Source organism: Melospiza melodia, chromosome 1 (assembly GCF_035770615.1).
Source record: "Melospiza melodia melodia isolate bMelMel2 chromosome 1, bMelMel2.pri, whole genome shotgun sequence".
In the NCBI taxonomy this organism is placed as follows: Eukaryota; Metazoa; Chordata; class Aves; order Passeriformes; family Passerellidae; genus Melospiza; species Melospiza melodia.
Genome location: NC_086194.1, coordinates 139,625,787 through 139,649,276, shown reverse-complemented (window position 1 = coordinate 139,649,276; position 23,490 = coordinate 139,625,787). Strand labels below are relative to the sequence as shown.

Genomic DNA, 23,490 nt, shown 5'->3' with positions numbered 1-23,490 from the left:
AAACTAATTTATAAAGTGATGGGACAAGTCTTCACATAAAAGGGCAGTATTTGATAGCGTCTCATGTAGCCACTTTTCCTAAATGGGAAAATTTGTGAAAACAGTAGCCCCTCTAAATATTGGGGTTTATTGTAGCAGCAGAAGCTTTCAAAAGGCCAAATGTTTTCTTTTAAAATGCTTAATTTTCTCTTAAAGCCTGAGAAGTGGAATTTGGTTTCATGTGGAAAATTTGCAGTTCATGTACATTTTTCATTAACCAGGAAAAAAAAATCCAGTATTTCACTGTACAAAACTTCATACTGCAATAAGGATATTTAATATGCTAATATTTGTTTCCCATCTGTAATGCACAGTAAGGTTACAGCTGCCCTATTGACATTGAATGCTGCACCTATCTCAAGTCCAGTTATCTACCAATAACCATTCACCATCTCCTGCAAGACAAAACCAAATAAATAAATTTGCAGAAATGGAAGAGTAAAAGGTCAGCAACAAGTATTGCTGTGATATACTGGTAAATTTCTTCTAGAAGTTTGTGGCATAACTGTAGTAAATGCTTTATTTGTTACCAGTAGTCAGAATATGAGAAACATTTACTCTTGTTAAAAAGTAATTCAAAGGGTCTTTTAATTTTAATTTTTTAATAAAAAGTGAAATTAAAAGTTTTAGAAAAAATAGGAAAAAGTCAAAAATAGGAAAGTCAAAGCACTGTATTATCCCAGAGCTGTTTGGTGGCTGGGAAACAACAGGAAAAGGACTGGAATAGCCATTACAGCCTTTACTGCTATGGTGCATTAAGAAAGACAACAGCATACAAAGAACAAACATTTTAGACACAAAATAACATTTTGCCAAAGCCCTGTTTTACATCTAACAGTTCTCGCAGTCAAAAGCCAAACTGCACTTGGCAAGTAAATATGGGGAATTTCTCATTACAAAGATATGCAATATGCAAATGCATAATGGTCGTCATGGCAGTCATATTTAATATTTTATTTTTTCTTACTGTAATAAGAATACCTCATTTGGTCCAAACACCAAGCTTTTTTATTAGCAAAATCTACAAGTGCAAAAATTGTTACTTTTTGTGTTGGATGCTGCTGCTGTGTATTTCCAGTACACATTTCTCACAGGATGCCCAAATCAACTTCAGTTGGTCCTTCATTTTTTTATTCTTCACGATACAGCAACTTCCAGCATCACTCGCTCACAAATACTTTATAGTTATCTACATAAAATCTGTTTAAATATCAGGACAACTGAGTATTTTATGTAATACAGCACTGATAATCATTTTAAAGTGGCATTTGTACACCAAATAAATTTGACAGAGAAACAAGAGAATCTTGGTTAACCACTTCACCAGAAAATTTTGACTCAGACTCAAAAAAGTGTGCGAAGGAATCATAAATATTTCTCAGTGAAGAAGTACCCTGCAAATTTCTTTGGAAAACCTATGCTTTACTGAATTGCATGTGTTGAAAAGTGCATTACTAAATCAAATTTAATAACTTAATGAGATTGAGTTTTAACTAGTCAACTTAATTACTTGCAATTGATAGTGTAACAGATGATAAACTACTGTAACTATGAAGTCCAATTTTACTTTCTACAAATAAATTTTTAACTTGAAAGAAGTTGGTCTTCTGAATGAAATTATGAAGTAATTCTACCAGTAGTACAGTTCCTGTTCCAATTTATCTTCATGTATTCCAATTAAAATAATCTTTAATCATGGCTGATGGTCATCTCCCACAACTCATGGGAATGTTCCATAGCACAAGTATGTGAAATTTAGAGATATGCAATCTCTTTGGAACTTACAGGCTGAATATTGACTAAAAAGATTTTCACAGTATTTTTGGAAGGCCAGTCAGAGTCTGTCTTTCCCTACCTATGGAAAACTACAGTTTATATTGTAGCAGTATCAGCATAATTTATCCTCACCTTCACATGAAAATTTCAACAGAGTGTTTGCTGAGACACTGATTTACCAGCCTTCCCCAGTTTTGTCCTGGCACAGCAGACTAAAAACAAAGCATGTTTCCTTTTTGCAGTTCAAATCCTTACTATTATGAAATCTTCCAAGTCTACTAAATTTGTATTCTGCTCTGCCTTCCTTTTGAGGATATCAGACAGGCGTAAGCTTTATTTCATCACCTATCTAAAACTATTCTAAACACAGCATAATCTGAGTGTTCAGAGAGAGGCAACCAGAAGCATTCCCTGCTATCATTTTGCTATTTCTAAGTGCAAATACTGAGATGTAATTGAGACGGATAGAACTGATGGTAAATTGCCTTAAGACATTTAAGAGGGAAGCACTGTGTTTCAAGAGAGATGGCAGCATCTTCATACAGTAATGACAATTCAGTTCTCTGTGCAGCCACAGTGGGAATGAAGATCTTCCTTGGTAAGGGTCGAAGACCACTTCAATATCTGCAGAAAACAGGAAACTTTCCTTGCCATTGTTTCTGTCTGGTCTGATGATTGTAACAGTTCAGTACAACTAAACATGAGGAAAAGTCCCTTTATTTCCTGTGAAGACAACCTTGTAGCATATGGGAAGAAATTAACACACTCATACAGAATATAACTGCCAACTTCCAGGCATTATTCTTAATAAACAGGATCTCATGCAGTGTCAAAGAGAAAAATGAACCCTTAAGTAAATTAAAAGTTATCGCTATCAGTTCTTCACTCTTCTGGCCCTACCCACATAAAGAATCCTTCCAGGTATATCACAAGATATTTAAATGCGGTCTACAACCAATTAATTTATTAATTTCCATTCATTATTTTCAGTATTGTTATTATTCACGGTGTTTATGTGCTATTCTGTGTAACTGAACTACAGAACCAATATCTTAATAGAAAATGAACCTTTCCAGTTAGAGAAAACAACAGACACAATCCTTGTACTTAATATGTCTCCACTGTAACTCTAAACCACAGAAAGATCTCAGCTCTGCCAAAAAGATTTCCAACATTATGGAAGTAGTCTACAACTTAGCACTTTTGAAATGTTCCATCAGTCACACCCTTCTGAAAACCTGGAGGTCTCTTTCACTGATAAAAGAGATTAACTAAAGACAGCTCACATGTTGCTCCTGCCAATAAAAAAACTCTCAATTATCTCTTGATAATTATTGAAATTTCATATTTTATCATACAAGCAAATTAGCACACAATAACCAAATTCAAAGATAATGGTATTTTCACACCTCAAGATGACTGTATTTGAAGATGTCTAAGAAACACTGCAATTGTACTGCTCCACACTCACAGCAAACATCCAATAACATAGTTAACTTCTGGGATCATGAGCAGCATCTAATTTGACACTGCAAAAGCCAATGATGCCTGCCTTATTAACACATACTGCAGTATGAGGAAATCTCATCACATACTTGCCATGTTTCAAAGGGGATTTTTGTGCAAGTTTTCATTTTCAGAACTAATTTTAGTAACCCTTTCCTCTTCCTTTTCAACCTTGCTAGTGTATTTTTTCTTTATATTTTCTCCTTCCTATTTCCAGAGCACAGAAATGTAATCTCATAACTCTCACTGTTCCTATTTATTCCTGGTTGGCTACTTAATCCTTCACTGAGATCTCTTTCTAGATCTTTTCTACATTCACACAGCAAAACAGAATTGTAAGAAAAAGCAAATGGCAGCTGCAAGTCATACTTCAAGAATTTTGTCCAATCTCTAAAAATGCCACTTTTGAAATTTAAAAGTGAGTAAAGAGGTAAAAAAGGGCCTAAGTAAGGTGCTAACTACACATTGCAGAAGATAAACAGAATTCTAACACCTTTCAGTCAAGAAAGATGTTATTACGACAAGTATGAGGTACTGAATTATGACAAGAAAAGTCATAATTCAGTACCTCAAACATCTATCACACACATTTGGGGAAGTTAGTTCTTGCCCTCTGAAAACTGCAAGAGACTTAGAACAAAACTAGGCAGAAGATCAAGGATACTGACGCCTGAAGAACTCATCACAAAGGAATTGGAAAGATGATTAAAAGTATGAAAGGGGTTTCATAAAAAGAATAAATAGATTTCCAATAAGAAAAATAGCAATGTAAGTACTTAGCACATTTTTGAGACAGGATATTTAAAAAGCGCAAAAGGAATTCTTCTACGGGACACACATTCAGAAGTTACAGGTGCCAAAAAATACACAAATACAAAAATAATCAAACTCAGAAATCACTTAGTTTGCAACAAGGTATTACACCTACACTCCTCAGGAGAGACCTGAGAGCCCCCAGTCACAAAGCACAGACTCTCCAAATGATGCTACTACTTAATATTATTTAAAAAAAAACTACTGCGTGTTGTAGTTTAGCAATGGTATTCCCCAGTTTAGTGCTCCCACTGAAACCACACATCACTGATTCACTGCTCCCCCCTCCCCTTGTGGTGGGCTAAAGAGGAAAATTTGAAGCACAAAAGGTAAAGATCACAGGTTGAGATAAGAACAATGTACTGGAAACAGCAATGAGATAAGAAAATGAACAGTAACAGCAACATCACTAATGGCAGAGGGCACAAGAAACAGGTGAATTACTCAGATGGAAAGAGCAGCACCTGACCACTGCCTCCATCAGGCTACCCTGACCAGAATGGACTCCCTTATTCCCAGGAGATTCCCTTTTCCCCTCTCCCACTGATGATTTGAGATGGTACAGAATAATCTCCATGTCCTAGCCATGCCCCCTCCTGTCTGCTGCAAAAATTAACCCTGTCCTGGCCAGAATCAGGGCAATGGGCTAGACCTTTTCTTAAATCGGTCACAGCAATTCACAGGTTCCTTCCAGCCCATCTCATTTTAGGTCATTATCATACTCTGCAAGTTCATTTTTAAGTAGTATTTTATCATACCTTTCATGAACAAAAACCAACAGACACTAGAAGGAAGGAAGCAGCTTTTATTATAAATGCAGGGTGGCCATTTTTACAAAGGCATTCTTTGAATCAGGACTTATTTATTGCCTTCCTGCTTCCTATGGCTTCTGCAAAATAGCTCTCTCTCCCAGACAACAAAAAGATAAATACAAGCTATTCAGCCATAAACACTTTACAAGTGACACAACACTAACTCTACAGGTGTGTGACACTTTACTTTTTTCCCTCCACCTTACCAGGCTGTGGTATCATTTTAAGGAAAGTGATGCTTATACACTGCAGAGCTTCAGGTGCTGCCACATCCATTTAAGTCTCAAATGCCTCTGTGACTCTTAGAGCAAAGACCACACTCACACTACACAGTCAGAGGATATTGTCTCAAAGCATTCAATTGCGTGCTATTTCTTCTAGGAATACAGATACCTTACCCAAAGAATTTAAGGATATGGAGTAACTTAGCACATACTAAGAAATAAAATGAAGAGGTTTTCCAGCCTTGTTGCACAAATTCATAGCATCCCAGACATCAATCACTCTGTCACAATAGATTTGATTGAGACATAAAGAGACTGGGATTGTTAAGTCAACATGTAGGAACACGTTCATCCCTCACTCTAGGAATTACTCCTTTTAAACAGCCTTAGAAAATTAAAAAATTATTTCAGAGGTAAAATTATGAAATATGGTTTTAATTTAAATTCACCATCATATTGATTGATACTGGTCACTTGCTCTAGTTATTATAATAGGCAAAAATAGATTTAGAAAGTAAATATGCCAATACATATAATGTATTTAACATCCAGGCACAAGTATCAGCAGCCACAGAGAAATGTCATTTTGAAGTGAGAATTCATATAAAACTTCCCTAGGAAGGTCAAGGATTAGATTATTTATTCTGCTTCACTCATCAAGATATTATCAATTGGTCAAGGGTCCTGCATCATACAAATTACACTGAAATAAAGAAAGCCACCTTACTACAATGCATTATGGTTTTTTCAGTACTCACTTCAGTTCTGTTTCTCCTACACATTCCCTTCATGTTCTTCAGCCTTGAACTTGAAAGCTCATCAGGGATGCCAGATGACTCGGCAGCCAGACTGCCAAAAGCACAATCTGGAGGTCTCGTGGGGTCTAAAATAAGTGTCAACCAACGCCTAATTTCTCAGTTCTGTCCCTACAATGGGATAAACTCAACTGTGAGCAGCCTATGAGACAATCCCAGGAGCAATCAAGCTTGCACAAAATGAAGCTGGCTTTGAACAGTTGTCCTTGCAGCTTCTCAGACATTTTAAGCAGACAACCATTCTTTTAGCATCAATTATATATGAAGGGAAAGAGTTGCTTTGCTGTCAGAGTGGTGAACTGGGAATCAAGACATCAGATTACATTTCTGGTTCTGGCACAAGCTTCCACAGGGAGCCAAAAATCAAGATCTAAGTTTCCCATTTGTAGAACTACACAGGTTTGATTTATTCATGAAAGCAATGCACTAAGATATCTCTGAATAGAAAATAGTACAAAAGTGCCAGATTATCTGTTTCCTGAGAAAAATAATACAGTTGAATTTTTTTTTAAAAAACCCAAAACTATGTACCTGAGTTTTCTCTTAAATTTTGAATAATTGCTTGCTGAACAGTACAGCCTGGCAATCTGCATTGCAATTTCAGAGTATAAAGGAAGTAGAGATGCAACCCTGAAAATTCTGTTCTCCTGAAACTGGGTGAAACTTCAAGGCAGTCAGCCTTTTTTCTGTCATAGCAATAAATTGCAAAGTGATGACTCATGGAGGTTGGAAAGGAGGTCATCTAGCCCAATTGCTTGAACAGAGCAGTGTCAACTAGAACAGGTAGTCCAGTCTTGCCTAGATGACCTTCAAGCAAAATTTTAAAAAAGCCTCTGAGTAACTTATACCAGTTTTTGACCAGTTTTATTGTGAGCAGTATTTTTTCCTTTCACACCACGTTTGATTTCCCATCTTCCACGGCCTCCCCTTCGTCTACTGTGCACTTCTGAAAGGAACGAGGCTGCATCTTGCCCACACCTATCCATGAGGGAGTTGTAGACAACAATAAAAATTCCACCTAACCTTCTCAAGGTCAAAGACCCCTGGCTCTCTCAGCCTCTTTGCAGCAATATGCTCCCGGCACCTCCCCACCTTGCTGGTCAGCCCCAGACTCATGTCAGTAGGTAAAACTATTTCCTCCATTAGGGAGCTGAAAATGTGACTCTCAGAAGCCTCACACATGTAGAGCAGAGGGTAAAGAGCCACCTCCCTTCACCTACTGGCAACACCCTTGCTAGAAGAGTCCCAGGATGCTGATTCTTTCCTGCACTGAGAGGCTGCAGTGCTGACTCATATTCCAGTTCTTGCTCAGAAGTACTCCCAGAGTAACCTCTGTAAAGCTGCTTTCTAGCCCCCAGCCTGTACAGGTGAACAGGGTCATTCCATCCCAGGAACAGGACTCTACCACCAAAACACAGCACCCAGCACCAGATTCAGACACCTCCTGAACACCTCCAGCAGTGGTGACTCCACTTTGCTATCTTGATTCTTGTATTCCTCCTGAGTGGCCAAGCCCACACCAACCCACATGTTCATCAAAGACCGCAATAATCCCACTCGACCCCAAACAGAGAACTGAATCAATATACACATAGTTGAGTCCTAAAGCAAAAACAGTTAGATAAAATTTCTGTAAAAGATTATGCATGAGGATGTGAGTACAAGTGTCTTCTTCAAGACACTTGTATAAAAAGGTAAAGTCTTAAATAAAATTCATTACCCTTGCTCAAGCCTGTATTTCATTCATGGGTAATCCAATTCCTTTCCAAACAGTGACATATACTTTACTTAGATATACACAGTTATAGCCTTCTGCAGATTAGCAAATCATGCCAATCAGTGTCTTAGGTCAACTACAGCCATCTTGATTTATTTTGGCCAAAGGACAGCTCCTTTTGGTTTCCCATGCAAAGAACTTTTCAATTTCTCACATGTTGTAATACTGTTACAATGACACCAACCTTGTCTAATTGACAAAATTGCTCTTCATGCTAATCTTACCAAATAAATGCAAATCAACCTTGGGATGCCTGGTTTTTAAGCTTGGTGTTCATAAAATGGTGGCAAAAATTACTACGAAATGCAGTTTAAAAATATGTCTCCATAAATACTTGAAATTGTTGTCATTATATTGCAAAGGTTTCACATTGTCATCTCCAAGGAGCTTCGTATCTCCTTGATGTTTCTTGTAGGCAGCTCCTCCAGGCACTGACTCTTCATTGTCACAGCAGCCAACTGGTTCCAGATCCCTCAACCAACCAATCCACTCTTTTATAACACTCTTCTTATTGGCTACAGCTGTGGCCTGTTAAAGTCAGGTCTGCTCCTAATCTTAAATAATTAACCCAGCTGCAACTCTTTAGGGGATAAGATTACTTTCCATACTACCTTTATTTCTTTATATTGTATCCCCCTACATGAAATCACTGCAAACAGCATACTAATCAACAGCATTAGGCTGCATGGAATAACTTAAACCTGGATGTTCTGATCGATGGTCCCCCTCAAGCAGCCTCTTCTAAATTAGCAACTCACACTACAAATTTGTGAAACACATGTGCCAGGAGAGTTAGGACTGAGCTGTAAAGCAGAGCAAAGAAATAAATGGAACACTGCAAATATTATTTATAAATACAGATAAATCATGAAGTGTACAACATTTCTAAGTATATTATAGGCTTCAAAAGATTAAGTCTTAGTCTACAATAAGTCTTAAGAACAGATAAGTTTCTTAAATGCTATGGAACAAAGATTTCTCCTTTCAATATTCTAAACTTTTCACTGAACAGCTCAACAAACCACCTTTCTTTCCAAAGAAGAGTTTTTCACAATACAATCTAAGTGCATCTGAGAGCAGTTAAGAGGAAATACATTGAAAAGTATGAAACATTTGTCATTGTCTAGCCTAAATCCCTCCAATTCCAAACAAGATAAGATATGTACCCAAAAATTCTTCTGAAAAAACTCTGGGTTTTGCCATTGTCCTACATTGCACGAATTCTGCGCTCACCTAGTAAAAACACTCACATGAAAAAAAATCTTTCTTGCTAATCCACTCCATCAAGCAGAGTCTTCAACCTTGGGGCAGGTGTTACAAAGACATAAACAGCTTTTAAGCAGTTACCCTTACTCTGATAGAGACCACAGGTGGTGCCATGGATACAGACAAGCAAAGTCAAATAAAAATAGAATGCCACACTCACATTTTTTGTTAACACTTCAGTAAGTTAAAAACAGAAATTGGAAGTGAATGGAAAAGATATTGACTTTCTATGGTAATTGTGTTTGCACTTCCTTTTGACTTTTCATGATGAAGTAGCCATAGAATGTTGTTTTTCTTTTCCTGAAGAGAAAGGAAATCACATAACCTTATCAAAAAATGCAGCCAGCTAAAACCCTTCCCTTCCATTCATTTAAATCCCTTTTATAAAATATAAATGCAATTATGAAAAACACTATGAAGCCACTAATCATCACTGTAATTGAGATATACATATAACATATTCAGCGAGTGGGACCAGATGATCCTTATGGGACCCTTCCAATTTAAGGTATTCTGTGATATATACACACATGCACACAAAAACAACACACACAGACACACTGTTTTTATATCAAACCACAGCCATAAAAGATCATTTATAAGTTGGTTGTTTTTTTTTTTTTGTGGAAAGCCCAACATCTAACTTTATTATATAGCATAACTATTTGAGTAGCTTTCATCCACGACATAAATCCTCTATAGCTAGCCAGGCTTAGTAACACTGAATTTGACTATAAAGGTTACCTGAAGTCTCAATTACTGTAATCACTTCTCCAAATAATTAGTCTGCTCAAAAATCAGAGAAATATTTATTGAGCCAAGAGACAGGGAATGTTCAGCAGGGGAACACAGAAGCCGAGGAGTCACACAGACACTGAAAAGGCTGCACAACAAACCTTATAAACAATATCTCTTTATACCAATTGAAAAGCAAGGATTCAGCTTCCCTTAACAGGGCACATTTAAAGAAAACCAACCATTTTTTCACTTTAGAGCAAGCAGAAGACAGTACAGTAGGTTGTAACAAAATCAAACTGATACTTGAGAGTTAACTGGCAGAAACATATATATTCACTGAGAGACTCTGTAAACCATACTGTAGTCTACATAATAAACTAGCTTTGTTTTTTTCCCCCAGCTGCTTCAAGATCTAACCAGCCACCCCAGCTGAGGCCGTGGGGAAGGCTTTCAGGAGTGCCAACATCTGCTTCTATTCCCATCAACGTCAAATTTGTCAGAACACAAAACTGTGCCAGAGAAACAATTGCTGCCATAGGAAATTAAACTCTACTTCCATGGATATCCCCTGAAGTACCAAGTGTAGCAGATTGATTACATTTCCAATTTCTATTTCAAAATAAAGTTTCTTTCCAAAAAATATACATGTACATTTTAAATGTGTATATACATATATGTACATGCATCCTAAAATTCTTTATGGCCTGGTTTACCTTAGTGGCCAGTCAATTAGTGTAAATCACAAACATAAAAACTAAGCCTTATATCAGGTAAAAAGGTGACAAATTAACCTAGCCACGTTTTAGCAACTCTTTACTATTAAATACTTTTTAATGTCTCATCAACCACAGTTTTACTGGTCTCTTTACTACTGCTATGTTGAGGATTCAAGTGAGTACCCTGATTACACACTAAATGAAACTGCACATGAAAACACTCAGCAAATTACAAAAAAAAAAAACCCAACTATATTTTTAAGACTCTCATTTAAAGATCGTATGTTCCCCAGCACAAAATCACAGACCAAGGAATCTTAGAAAAGTTTATGCAGTTTTGCTCCAGTTAGCTAGCCATAGAATAGAATCATTAATGTTGGAAAGGACCTCTAAGACCATCAGGTTCAACCAGTAACCCAGCACTGGAATGTTCTCCACAAAACCATGTCCCCAGGTGCCACATCTGCATGCTTTTTGAACACCTCCAGGGGTGGCAATTCCACCACTTCCCTGGCAGCCTATTCCAAAGCCTGAACACCCATCCAGTGAATCAATTTTTCCTAATACCCAATCCACACCTTCCCTAGTGTAGCCTGGGGCCATTTCCTCTTGTCCTGGCACTTGTCAGCTGGGGAAAAAAGACTGATCCTTACCTCACCACAGCTTCCTTTCAGGTACTTGTAAAGAGTGATAAAGCTTTCCCTCAGTCTCCTTTTCTCCAGGTTAATTGTGGTAAAGGACAACATAGGAAATGTCCCTTATGTTTACACAGTTCGCAGTAAATATATATTTGGTCATTTGCTATAAAGCATGAAGGAGATAAGGTACAAATTGATAATGTTACAACTTTTTTTAAAGCATATTTACTATAAGTACTTTACTGTAAGTACATAAGGTAATTATTAATTATTCAGTCACACAGTTGGATGACATGGAATTATTTTGTACAGTGCAAATATTCATCAACTATTACTTTCTGTCCCCTCCAGAAAGTTAATTTTGATAAGAAAGAAAGATTTTCCTCTATTCTTGCAAGTAAGCCTTCTCTTTCATTGGAAAGCAAAGATTTTGCCACAGGAAAATTGTATGATCATCAGCAAAAACATCCAGAAGCAGAAAAAGTCCAATTGCTAATTTAGCCAATAAAGCATCAACTGTTCATAACAGAATATTGTAGCTTAGTAAAAATAAAAACTTCTGTCTACAGATATAGTTTTAAAAGGCCTTTTTGTGTCTTAAGTAAATTCTTCCATCACTTGTTACTTTTAAGAAATGTTAGAAGGAACAAAAACTCTGGTATTGCAATGACACTCTAAATGTTATAATGAAACATCTGAAGGAAAAGAATAAGCATATTTATTCATAATTTCCTGTGCATGCCTCCTCCTTCCAACATTGCTGCAACTACTGGGTGACTTAAGGTTATCCACCTCACATATGTTTACACATCCCACTGCAATTGGCCCAAAATTGTTATTGCTGAGATCTCAACACTACTACAGTTTATTACTGGAAGATTCAGGAGACACAAAAGAATAATATTAATACAACCAGACCTTTTTCACTCAGATTTGTTTTGTGATGAGTGCAGATGTAAAACAATATACTGTATTTGCACAGCACAAAGCCAAAAAAGAAGAGGTGAATTAATTCACACAGGAATGACTACTCAGCTACTTCTATCTAATAAAGTTACATGTATATCAAATCTTCTGATTTGCACCTTACAGTGTTACAGAATTTTGACAGAGCATACAAGCCAAGCTACTTCTCACTACACTGATAAGTGGAGGATGAGCAATCATAGAGTAGGAGGGAAAAAAAGACTTTAAATAACCAACCAGAAATCTGTTCTTTAATTACAACATAAACAAAAGAACCTAAATAAATCTAGCATATAGTAGGTATGTTTCCAGTGTAGGGAAACCAGCAAAGCATTTCCCATGTTGACACAGACTAGCAAGTCACTTCCTCCTTACAACCTCTTCATTCTTTAGCCATGCACAGGGATTTTTCATTTATCTAAGTGAATACCCTATTTCCTATTAACTACAGTGAAAACTGCAGGTACTCAGAGCAAACTCTCAGGGACACTATAACTGGCTTCACCATCTCAGTCATAAAGGAAAGGTGGTTTCCACACAATGAGCTCCACTGATGACACTGAGATGACTCGGAAGTCCAGCTGTCAACTTTGGCGGGAACATAAGCCCCTCACTCAGTGATGGGTTTGATGGCTTACGTAAAATCAGTGTCATGGTCTCCATCCTGGCCCTAGGCCAGTGGCCCTCACAAATGCACCACCACAGCTGATCTCAACAGCAGTCCTAGCAGGTAGACCAAAGGAAAGCTCAGAAAGCTCAAACAAAACTGAGGTACAATTAGAACATGTGGCATTTCTCTGTGAAGGATTTACATCTCTGAACAGTCACTTGAACCGTGTCCACAATTGTTAATGAATCTGAAAAGTTGATGTAGAACCAAGTATTTAACACCAACCCTTCTTCCTTTCTCCACATGATTTATTTAGATCATCTTGATCCAAACTGCAAAAAGACTTATTACTGAATTCAGTGTCTGGATAGAACTTGAAACACTTACAGATTCTGATCCTTGGGAGAATTTGAGCACTTACTGCTTGAACTGAAATATCTATCTTATGTCTAAAACCTTAGAATTCAAAATTAAAGATATTACAAATTCTTCAAATTTGCTGAAATCCAAGACTCTGGCATACACCAAATTTGTGGGTTAAGGTAGAATATGGAATAACATTTACTTAGAAAAGTTTTTTTAAAAGTAGGTAAAACCTGACCATTAAATGGAATCAAGTAAAATAATTGCACAGCCTCTTTTTCAAACATACATCCTAAGCTTAAAAAAAACAAAACACCCCAACACATTGGACCATTTACCATTTGTCATGGTGCTGCTGAGGATAAACATATGGAGAAAATAAGCTACTCTGTAGATCTTATTTCACTCCAATATCTGTGCTTTTATTCTCCCTGTCACAGCCAACTTAAGAATTTCCTCTTTCATGGTAATAAGCAGAAAGTCCACAATTCTCAAGGCAGCAAGGCAGGAAGTTTGCAGTTGGAAGGATTTCCCCTCTTCAATGGGACAGGGGAAGAGAAATGTATGATGGGGCTACTGTGAATACTTTTGCAATCTGAAGCAGCTGATTTGAACATATTTATCACATCAGAGCCCTAAAGTGATGCTACCGAGATCAGGCACAAAGGAAACACTGGCCACATCTGTTCTGCAATAATTTGTCCCTTTGGCTTTTGGAGTGAGAACTCCTGCCTTTCTGACTAGGGTATTACCCGGCACCAACAATCCCATCAGATGTAGAAGGAAGCTCAAACAGTCCCAAGAGAGCTCAGCAGAACGCACGACATTCCCAGCTGACCCCCTATCACAAGACGGGAGTGAACGCCACATGTGCCTTTAATGCCAAGCAGCTGCTGCACACCAGCACCCCCTCTGTCCTGCTGCCTCCCCCCTGCACCGCTGGGTTTCCAAGACTGTCGCAAGTAGTGGAAACCCTACGGCATCCTAAAATGAACGCAGGCCCCCTCGCCCGATAGGTTTGGGGGAGCCCAAACCCACCGCCCCCATCCGCTTCCACTCGCGGAGACGCGAGAGCATCAGCGCCTCAGCACGGCCGGGGCACGGGGCCGGGGCGCGGAGGGAGGAACGCTGCGGCTGTCTCCGGACCTGTTACCCTCCGTCCCCTTGGGCAGCAGCTGGGCTGCAGCCCTGTCCCGGCTGGGCGCTCCCTGCCCCGCGGGCCCGGCGCCGCCGCTCACCGACACCAGGAACTCCAGCGTGCCCACGTAGTCCCGCTCCGTCTTCAGCAGCTCGTTGAGGACGCACACGCGTAAGCGAAGCTGCTTCTCCAAGTCCTTCCCGCTCTCCCCCTTGCCTTCCCCCTTGCTTTCTTCTGTCATGGTGCGGCGAGGAGGATCGGTGCTCCAAGCCCGGCGCCTTCCCCGGCGCTGCGCTGCGGACAAGGACAACAAAGACCCCGCCAAGTTACACAGCGGGGCCGGGGCCGGGGCCGGGGCCGGCCGCTCCCCACCGCGCAGCCCCGCTCACCCCGCTCCGCCGCCGCCCGAGCTCCGCAGGCGACGAGCCGCCCCCGAGCGCGCTCCTTTCCCGTCAGGAAGGGGACACAGCCCGGAGGAAACGAGCGGCCACTGGTTCCCAGCTCGCCCTGCTAGCTGAGAGGTTGGAAAGCCTCCGCGGCAGCAGAGACTTGGACATTAATCAAAAGCTTTGTATCCATGTGACTCCAACCCCTTCCCCCCCTTCGCTAAATCTCAGGAAAAAGGAAAGGAAACAACTTCAGGGAGGATTGCGTGCCAGCTGCCTGTTTCACACACAAGCTGCGATCTCCAGTTTGAGGCTAATTGGAGTCCTCCAACAACAGAGTAAAAGAATTATAAAAATGTCCCAGCGAGCTGGCTGGCGAGGGAATCGGCAGTTGTTTTTGTTTTGATTTTATCATCAGCAAAGAGCCATTTCAACTTCCCCTACCACACCTTCCCACGAGATGTATATTACAGCGTGTATCATAAATACGAGCTGTGATATTCTCCCGAGCAAACATACAGAGCTAAGCGTGTGCTGAGCAGGTACAGAGAAGTTCTTTGAAGATAGTGAGGGGGTTTAGTTTGGCTGGTTTGTTTGTTTACTGAAACAAAGTGCTATGAACTCTCCAGGTTATACAGTTTTCCTATCTGCCTATCAGATTTGCATGATACATTAAAAGGATAAAAAATAATTCTGTTGGTATTTCAAACAGCCAGCAAAAATTATACAGCTGCTTTAGGTGAGGGGAGCTGGTTTCTTGAAGACTGCAATATGTCAGGATGCTACCATGTGCATTTTAAGACCACTGATGAAAGCTGAAGTTTTCTCTGGGTAGCTCTTCGGTTTGTGAACGGAAAGAAAATGCAGGTCTTCAAACTTACATATTCCATATCAACTATCTTTCTAAACCTGCAACATCCTAAAGGGACAGAATAAAATGAAAACCTGAGAGTACAACTCTTCTACAGCTGCAGAACAAGTTGAGGCAGTGAGAGGAATCCTTTAGTAGGAGAGCATAAGCAAAGACATTTGTGTTCTGATAACTAGCCATCATCAGGCTGTCTGCCTCAGACATTTCTTGTGAAACAGAGGATACACTTCCCACAAGACATTTCCCAAAGAGCAGAGGAAAAAAAAAAAAGCCTATTTCTTTGAATGTGACCTACTTCCTTGCATCCTCCCCTTCCCAAACACAAACAGCTCCTGTGCATAAAGCCAAGGCAAGGAGCAGCAGTTGCTCAGGCAAATTCTTCCATATGTATCCTGCTCAGTCATTTATGCTTGTGCAGATAAGCCTGGAACTTGCCTGCTGACCTCAACATAGCTCCTTCCTCAATATGGGGCTAGTCCATTTCAAAAACAGATACTAATTTTCATGAAAATCAAAACTTCACATTTTTTAGTACTTCATGGCCCTGCTAAATTTGGTTTAAATGGACTGATGGGTTGAAAAGCCAAACACAGCTTACTGAAGCCTCTTTCTTTAGAAAACCTGTTTAAAATAGACAGCCTGTCTGATGATTAGCTCAAAACTTTTTCAGCCTCTTGCTGGGCTTCATCAGTGAGACATTGTCCCAAAGTCCTGAGGTTCTGTGGCATCTGCCCTGAACCTATGGAGGAGATTAGGTGTTTCGTAATTGCTTGCATTAGCATCAAGAAGGCTTCTTCTAATCACCCATGGAACCCCATGATGAAGTTCTCAAGTGATAACCAGGAAAAAAGATCCAAAGATGCTGGAGCAGAACATGCTACTGCTTTGCGCTCCTAAATGCATGTGGGTGCCCTTCTCCAGGGGTACCCTACCCTCAGTCATAGCCTAACACCTCAAACTTGCTAAATTTCCCATCAAAAAGCACCCTCTCTTTCTTTTAGGAGAGCAGAGATAACATTTCTACATTTTTTGGTTTCAGACAACCCCCTGTGCTCTCAGCTTCAGCCGTGTGCCATTGGTTGTCACAATCCCCATGCACACGCACAGACCAAGGTGACAGCTAAAAGAGGCAGAAGCAGCAGCTTAGTCTTTCTTTCCCATCATCTATAGAAGTAAAAATAAAGAATCCTCTCCTTTTACATGTTTGTATCTCACTGCCAAGAGACCTTGGAGCCAAAGTGATTCTTGTCCTAGTTTACACTCCTGCTGCCCTCACACAATGCTCCTTCATTGAAGCAAGCAGCTCCAGCTATCTGGGCCAGCAAAAGCATTAGGGACAACACACAAGAAACTTTTATGACTCATCTAAAGCCACTGAACCCAGCAAAACCTACAGCAGATGTGCAATGATAGGAAAAGTCAGTCTAAGTACCAGACACAATCTATGGAAAACATACGTGCCTACAGGCTCAGCCAATTTTCCTGTCAACCTGCTTGAAGTAATAAAGACTCGGGGCAAGTTACACTTTTCCCCTAGTTTCAGGAAAAAGCTAAATCGCTCCAATTGTAGTTTTCACTACACCAAAATTGAGTAAAGAAAGGATGAAAAAGAAGAAAGATAGAATATACAGACAAAGTATTAAAAGAATTTAGCCTGGACAAAACATTTTAAGCAACTAAACAGCTGATTTTACACTGTGATGTACCAGGAAACTTGACTAGAAGATAACTTATTTCTGTATTTTAGACAGGTGCTATGTAAAACACGGTCTTGATTATGCTATCATGTGGAGACAGCAATCCTTGTTCCCTAAGTGGAAAGACACTGATTTGGAGAAACTGAAAAAAATCATACTGTTCCCATGGAATGTTATAACTCTGGAATGCAAGAAGAACTATTTTGGTCTAAGGGTATTTGAGGCTCAAGTTGGATTTCTACTTAGAGTTCCATTGAAAAAAATATATAGCAACACATATGGCCCATGCACATTGCTGAGGATGGATGTGACCTCCCCAGATCTAGTCCAGCCCTCCTGCAGCAGAGTGCCCAGGGCAACAGAACAGGTTGTCCAGCCAGGTTTTGAGTAACTCCACAGATGGAACTCCACAGTCTCTATGGGAAACCTGTGCTAGTGTTTGACCAGTATTCTACAGTTAAAAAAAGAAAAAGTCTTGTGTTCAATCAGAATTTCATGGTTTTTAATGTGTACCCATTGCATCTCGCCCAGCCAGCTGGCACTACTGAAAAAAATCTGAGTCCCTCTTCATTATTCCCTCCCTTCAAGCATTTAGAAACTAGGATAAGATTGCCCATGAACCTTCTCCCTTCTAGGCTGAATAGTCCCATCTCCCTCAGCCTCTCCATGTATGTGAGATCCTCTATTTCCTTAGTCACCTTTGTGGTCCTATCTGATGATCTAGACCAAAATTCCATATTAAATATCCTATGCATGACAGATTGAAGTAATTAAACTCCAATGATCTGCCATGACCCTTAATGGCCTCTATGGGAAAACCCCATGGATTCGTTTCTGTGTTGAGACTGAATGATGGATATCAATGCAAGACAGCTCCAGTAGCACACAAGAATGAAGTCAAGTGTTCTGCAGGACACATTATCTTGTATTGCAGCACTGTAAAGGATTCCTCAATCCAGCTGGGAATTTAAAATTGTCTTCTTTTCAGAGAGAGCTGAAACAAATTTTTATATTAAAAAAAAAAAAAGAGAAACAAAAAACTCCTTAAGAATTACTAAGAGGCCCATGCAAAAAATGTGATAACAAAGACTAAAAAAGTTCCCCAGGATAAAAACAGTTTCTTTACAGGTGGGTCTAGCGCCATGCTGTGCCATTAAAAGGTTAATATGTATGGGACTAGCTGTAAGGTGTTATGAAGTAAGTGTTGGAAAGTAAATAAACTGCAAACTTCACTTTTGACACATAAATGTCTGTTCATTCACCACAGAATTTAGACCAAACCAACTTGTCAACCACAGGTTTTTAAAGAGAAGTGATTATATGTACGGAATGAATCAAAATAATCAGTTCTATAATCTTCCTTTATGGCATTTTGGAAGAAAGATGGAGCTACTTTAACCACATTTAAATGGTCCCAAGCATAGTAAGTTATAATCTTCACTGTAAAGTAATCATCAACATAACAAGTGAGCCTATATAATCAAAAGCTTTCTGCAAGTATTCTAAATACAAGCTGCTCTCCTTCCCAAAACCAGACTCTTTTACCCCAAGCTGCTACAGCATTGCTCTCGCAAGTATGATTGCCCAGGACTTCACCACAAAGCTTTTCCAGGAGCTTCTTATGATAGTGTGTCTCTATCCACAAGGCTTTTAATAATTTTATTCCCACTAGCACAAGGAACATAGCAAACATCTGTAGCAAACAAAATCTCAGCATTCAGCTTTACTTAGGATGGAAAGCACAACTGATGCATTAAACAAACCCGATTTATCAAAAAATAAAGCTAAAATTATATATAGAGATTATGGTTCTTAATAAGAAGGGTGATTTGCAGTTCACTTAAGTGAATGTATTTGATTTTCCCTGTGGGGATAAATTGTACCCTTAAGAAATCCTGCAGTAAAAGCCACCCAAGTCCTAGAATGACAAGGAATCACCACAGATGGTTTTTCTTCAGAAGGTCATCTAGCATGAGCCAGTATGCACACAGAATCCCAAGACAGGAACAGAACAGTTCAAATATCTTTTGACTTTAAATTGGTATTAAATGACTATGTATAAACGCATGGCAAGATTTCTTCAAGAAACTAATTAGCTGAGGAAGAAATTGCCCTTATCTGAAGCCACCATTACTACATAAAAACAGTCTCCACAAGGTTCAGCCCAAACTTAGGTACCCTGATGAAAGCTATTTAAACTAAAACCTCACCTCCTGTAATGTCCAAGCAGAAGAACAGAAAGAACAGCTGCACACAATTACTTCATCTCAATTTGAGGACATCTGATTACAGCTTCTTCACATTAGCTTTTTAACAACCTTTTTAAAGCTGGCAGGAAGTTGAAATAAAATTCATTTTAAACCATGCAAGCTGAAATAAGAAGAATACTGTTTATACAAATACTGTCGAAACACCTATCTTGGTAAGAAATGCAAGGTCTTCTATGCTGCTAGCCATCTTTATATCACTATGGATTCTGCATGGGAAGGAGGCCACAGCTGATCAATTAACTTGATTGATTGATCAACTTTTCTTCATCTGCATGTGGGATCTCTGCAGAGCAACCAAAGAGAGATTGAGCAATAAGGATTTATGTGGAAACAATGACAGAAAAATAAATCAGTAACACTTCTTTGGCTTTCAGCTAAGAGACAAATAAACAAATTATGATACAAAGAAAAGTGTAATGAATTTCCATTTGGTGTACTTTAGGGTAAAAATAAAAACAATCTTATAAAAAGAAGAAACTAGCTTTCAGGAATAATGTTAGCTAGTGTACAGGAAGTTCTCTAAAGAGCGTAGCACGTTTGTTTGCTTATATTTTATCACAGGGCAGTAAATCATCAATAAGACTCCAACACTACATGTTGAACTGTTATAGAAATGTGCACAACTATTTTGAAGGACTTAGAAGGTGGAAAGAACATTAGATTCATCAGCTGGGACAAGCTATAAGACAGATCTGTATCTGGCTTTCACAGGCATCCATTATATTTTAGCAAGTACATTATGTCTAGACCCACTTGAAGGCTCTTTTCAGCTTGAGTACCTTTGATACTGGAGGTATTTTTATCACATCTTAGTAAGGAACTTTTGTTCCTCAGAGTGCAAAGACTTACTATTGTTATTCAGAGGTTAATACATTTAATATTTTATTTAACAAAAACCTTTGTTCTGATTTTCAAAAAGGTTGGGGCTTTTTTCTCTGGTATTTTAATATTCTTACTCTTGAACCATGACTTAGAGTTTTTTTTTCTTTTTTTTTTTTTTGAAGTGTAAAATTGATCAGTAATCTCTCCAGTCACTGCATGTGCAGAGTAAGATACTGTCAATATTTGCTGAAAATCTTACATTAATCTTAAACTAAACAAGGCTTCTAATTGGTTTTAAAAATTTGTATTTTGCTGTAATTGCTGGATTAAGTGATACAGGATGTTCAAATATCAAACTTAAGGTTCAAGCCCAAAAAACCAGCTCACCTCAATTCATACGTTGTCAGAAATTATTTTTACGCTCCCAAATATGTGTTTGAGAGAGAGGGTGGGGAGCAGGCAAGGGGAGGTAACATAAAGCAGATGTCCAGACATGCACGTAGGCAGAAAACAAGTCACACTGGTGATACCAGCACAAAACAAAAAGCATTTGATTGGCCTCAAGATTTCCATTTTCTTTTAAGTAACCAATACTTGCACCATGTCTCTGTCTCTGGCAAACCAAGAGTAAATTCAGAGTGGTCAAGTTATGATGTGCTATAAGGTACGTGACAGCTAAGCTCCTCTTTTCTCCAAGTTCCTTTTGCCATGCAGCAACTTCCACAGATAATAAAAAACAGCTGAGATACAGAGTTCATTGGTTAAAGTTGAAAGTACAGAACAAACTGCTATTACACTCCAGAGATTTAATGCTGATGATACCCAAAGCAGATATTTTGCATCTCCAGCCCTTCAGAGTACAAGACCAGAGGAAGAAATATTTTGAAACTATTCCAAAGTTAGGGCTCTAGCAAGAACCCATCAATCAAGAAAAGACAACTTTAAGCTGAAAAATTAATTTGGATTTTATTATAGTTGATGCATTTTCATTATTAAAGAGCTGAAAGAATGATAACTACTACAGAGAAATCTGTTTTTTTCTTCCCTAGGTAGGACTGCTGCTGTCAGAAGATGAAGCCTCTGCCAAAATGAAGGCTTTAAAAATTTAGAGCTTATCAGCAGAAAAGCAGAGTAAGAGTGGACATTCCCAGAGAAGAAGGCCAAGTATAGCAGAGTGTTCCAGTATTCATTTGCTAAGTTTTTATATGAAAAACCAAAACTTTCTATTTTTAAAAGCAGAATTTAACCAAAAAAAAAAATCTGAATGGTAGGTTTATCACAGTGGCAACTTTTTATTTTATAGTAAGATAGTTCTCAGACAAACTATCATGTATGTTTGCATGTTCTTTGTTCATTTGTCCAAACAAGGAACAAGACAAGGCTCTGCAGGCCAAGCCATGTGCTTCAACCACAAAACAACACGATTCAGGGTTAGATCATCAGCTGACATAAATCACCATAACTCCATTAGCTTCACTGACCATTAAAGACTCAGATGAAATATGGACTAAAAGCGTAACCCTACTTGAACTATCACCCATCTATTTTAGCTCTGTATGAGAAAAAGACATTTTACTGCATGTTTTAATGTACTTTTCTTCCCTAGAAAGGTAGAAAAATGAAAGAAAATAAAAAATCACTGCCAAAAAATCTATGAGCTAAACTGAACCACATAGATGCCTTCATAAATATACTTAGTTCGTCAATTGTACAATAATTACACATTAATACTAAGTGTTTGTAGAATAATATCAATAAGCCATGATAATTTGCTCTGAGTCTCTTGTTAACCTTCCCTTTCACTTCTACCTATCATGGTAACATATATGACTTTATTAATATATTCACATGGTTTGTCCCCAGTGAACTATGAAATGTCAGCTCTAGCAGTACAAATTTCTTTCAGGCAACACTGATTGAACAAGGATGTGGAAGGTTTTTTGTTTTTTCTTTCAAAGACAAACTTATTCATTCAGCTTCTCTAACTTCCAGGATTTAGTTTCCATAACACAACCACTTTGATACATCAATTTAAAAAATAGCCTTTGTGGTATGATCCAAGTGACTACCATTCAGGCATTAAGCAACACAACTGGGATCTGGTATACATGTTTATTATCTTACCTTTCCTATAAGGCAAAAGGTCTATGATATTAAGTGCTAAGGTTGGGATTAAAAAAATAACACACTGGTATTTTTGTTACTAGCTAATTGTTGTTTATAATGGAAGAAAGACAGTCAAAGCAACAGTCCTTGCACTTCAGGTAGAAACTGTTCAAGACAACATCATTCCCCAATTTTGGGGCAAGCTGACTGCAGCCCTTTGAGACTATGAGAGAGTTCCTTTATTTTGCACATACAGCTACTGATGCAAGTGTTTCAAAAATACTTTGCCTAGGTTGATTGCAGATTTGGAGGCTATGTCTCCTTTCCCTGCACTGTGGGACCAAATAATAATTCTGAATCCAGACAAGTCATCAGACAGGATTTTTCCAATTGCTGTGAATTTATCTGTAGTTGTAAAATACTTTTTCCTGACCCCTGTAGTGGAGTCTGTAAGGAAGTGAATAATTATTACAGTAACATATATTTAAAAAATCATATAGATGACAAGGACTAGCGCTCCTAGATTAAACATCCTGCTCAAAGCTGAGTTTGTAGTATCTACTACTCTGGGAAACCTATTCCAGTGTTTTACCACTCCTATGGGATATTTTTCCCTATGTACCATCAACATTTTCCATATTCTTATGTGTCTGTTGCCCATCATCCTTCCACTGTATAACTCTGAGAAGATTTTGGCTTAATTTAGAGAGTCACAGAGAGCAGAACCACCTCTGCCTGTTCTTCTACAGGTTAAACAAACCTATCTGGTTCTCTCAGCCACTTCTCATACCCTATAGGCTTCCTACTGGCTCCCTGCTGGACTCATTCCAACATTTCAATTTCTGTCTGGTACTTAGGAGCCCAAAAGTGGGTATTGTGCTCCAGCAGCAGTCTCTGAAGTGTTGGACACAGGGGAAGAATGACTTCCCTCAACCTTCTGCATTGTCGTTCTTAGACTCAGCCTGGTACAACATCACTGAGTAACTTCTCCTTATGAATGGAATGCCCAACTTGCCAACTATGCTGATTTTCAAACACTTTTGTTCTGCCAAGCAGCAATGAAACCTGAGAAGAAGCCAAGAAGTGTCTCAATATTAGTCTACTCTTCATTATTACCTAAGTAAGCATCGCTCTATGCCTA

General features: G+C 38.8%; 1 protein-coding gene across 1 annotated transcript in view; it reads right to left on the bottom strand.

Moving 5' to 3' along the window:
- Positions 1 to 14,684, bottom strand: part of PREX2 (phosphatidylinositol-3,4,5-trisphosphate dependent Rac exchange factor 2) — a 173,217-nt gene extending 158,533 nt beyond the window's left edge. The window contains exons 1-2 of the mRNA XM_063169894.1: positions 14,587 to 14,684; positions 14,298 to 14,491 (exon numbers count right to left, since the gene is read on the bottom strand). Coding sequence (XP_063025964.1) covers positions 14,298 to 14,438 — 141 coding nt within the window. The 5' untranslated portion in view covers positions 14,439 to 14,491; positions 14,587 to 14,684. The remainder of the gene's footprint in view (positions 1 to 14,297; positions 14,492 to 14,586) is intronic.
- Positions 14,685 to 23,490: the final 8,806 nt, after the last annotated feature.